The sequence below is a fragment of the Caenorhabditis briggsae genome (assembly GCF_000004555.2).
Source record: "Caenorhabditis briggsae complete genome, chrV, whole genome shotgun sequence".
In the NCBI taxonomy this organism is placed as follows: Eukaryota; Metazoa; Nematoda; class Chromadorea; order Rhabditida; family Rhabditidae; genus Caenorhabditis; species Caenorhabditis briggsae.
Window position 1 is genome coordinate 16743794 of NC_013488.2, and position 710 is coordinate 16744503.

The following is a 710-nucleotide window of genomic DNA, read 5'->3' on the forward strand; positions in this document are numbered from 1 at the left end:
TCAATTCCGGTATTAACTCTTATGATACCTCCACTTGTCTTGATATTTTTATTTTCCAAGGGTTATTACAACCAGGGCCTTATGAATCTGGGTATGATATTTTATGGGCTAAATGGATTGGTTGAAAGTTTGGCTATCCTTTCGGTATATCGTCCTTATCGGAACGCTGTAAAAGACATTTTGAACTTTAGAAAATCAAAAGGTAAGGAAACATATTTGAATGTAATTATTATAAGTTTTTAGAACCCAAAGTCCAAACTATTCCAGTTCGAGAAGTTTGTGGGAATTCTGGTTTTGGAAGGACACATCTTCGAATTTGAGAAATGTTTTCGAATTTCTTGAAATAGTTTTTCCGAATGTTTTTAAATAAAGTTAATAAATGAATTTATATAGAAAACCTGTGAAACTTTTTCTGGATTGGAAAATGACTCATATGACAGGAAGAAGTTTCGGACAATGTACCCGATTATAATTAAACTAATTGGACTGAAAAAGATTAACACATTTTTAATCTGCTCACAATGACACATACCGGAAGTTTCTTGTTGCAAAAAATACTTTTTTTTCGTAATATATCTCTTGCTTATGACAATTCGTTTTAAATTAAATGTTTCACCTGTTCACAAGATATGACACAAATTGAAACTTTCCCAATTTTTTTCTAGATTAAAGATCAAGATTGATGAAATATTCAGACAACCTGACGCACA

At 31.1% G+C, this 710-nt stretch overlaps 1 protein-coding gene across 1 annotated transcript in view; it reads left to right on the forward strand.

Annotated features, from left to right (window-relative positions):
- The window catches only part of CBG26719, a gene marked incomplete at both ends in the record, with an annotated part of 1427 nt that extends 1107 nt beyond the window's left edge, over window positions 1–320 (forward strand). Inside the window, 2 exons of the mRNA XM_045238378.1 lie at window positions 61–202; window positions 244–320. Of these exons, the coding sequence (XP_045100712.1) occupies window positions 61–202; window positions 244–320 (219 nt within the window). The remainder of the gene's footprint in view (window positions 1–60; window positions 203–243) is intronic.
- Between the last annotated feature and the right edge of the window lie 390 nt (window positions 321–710).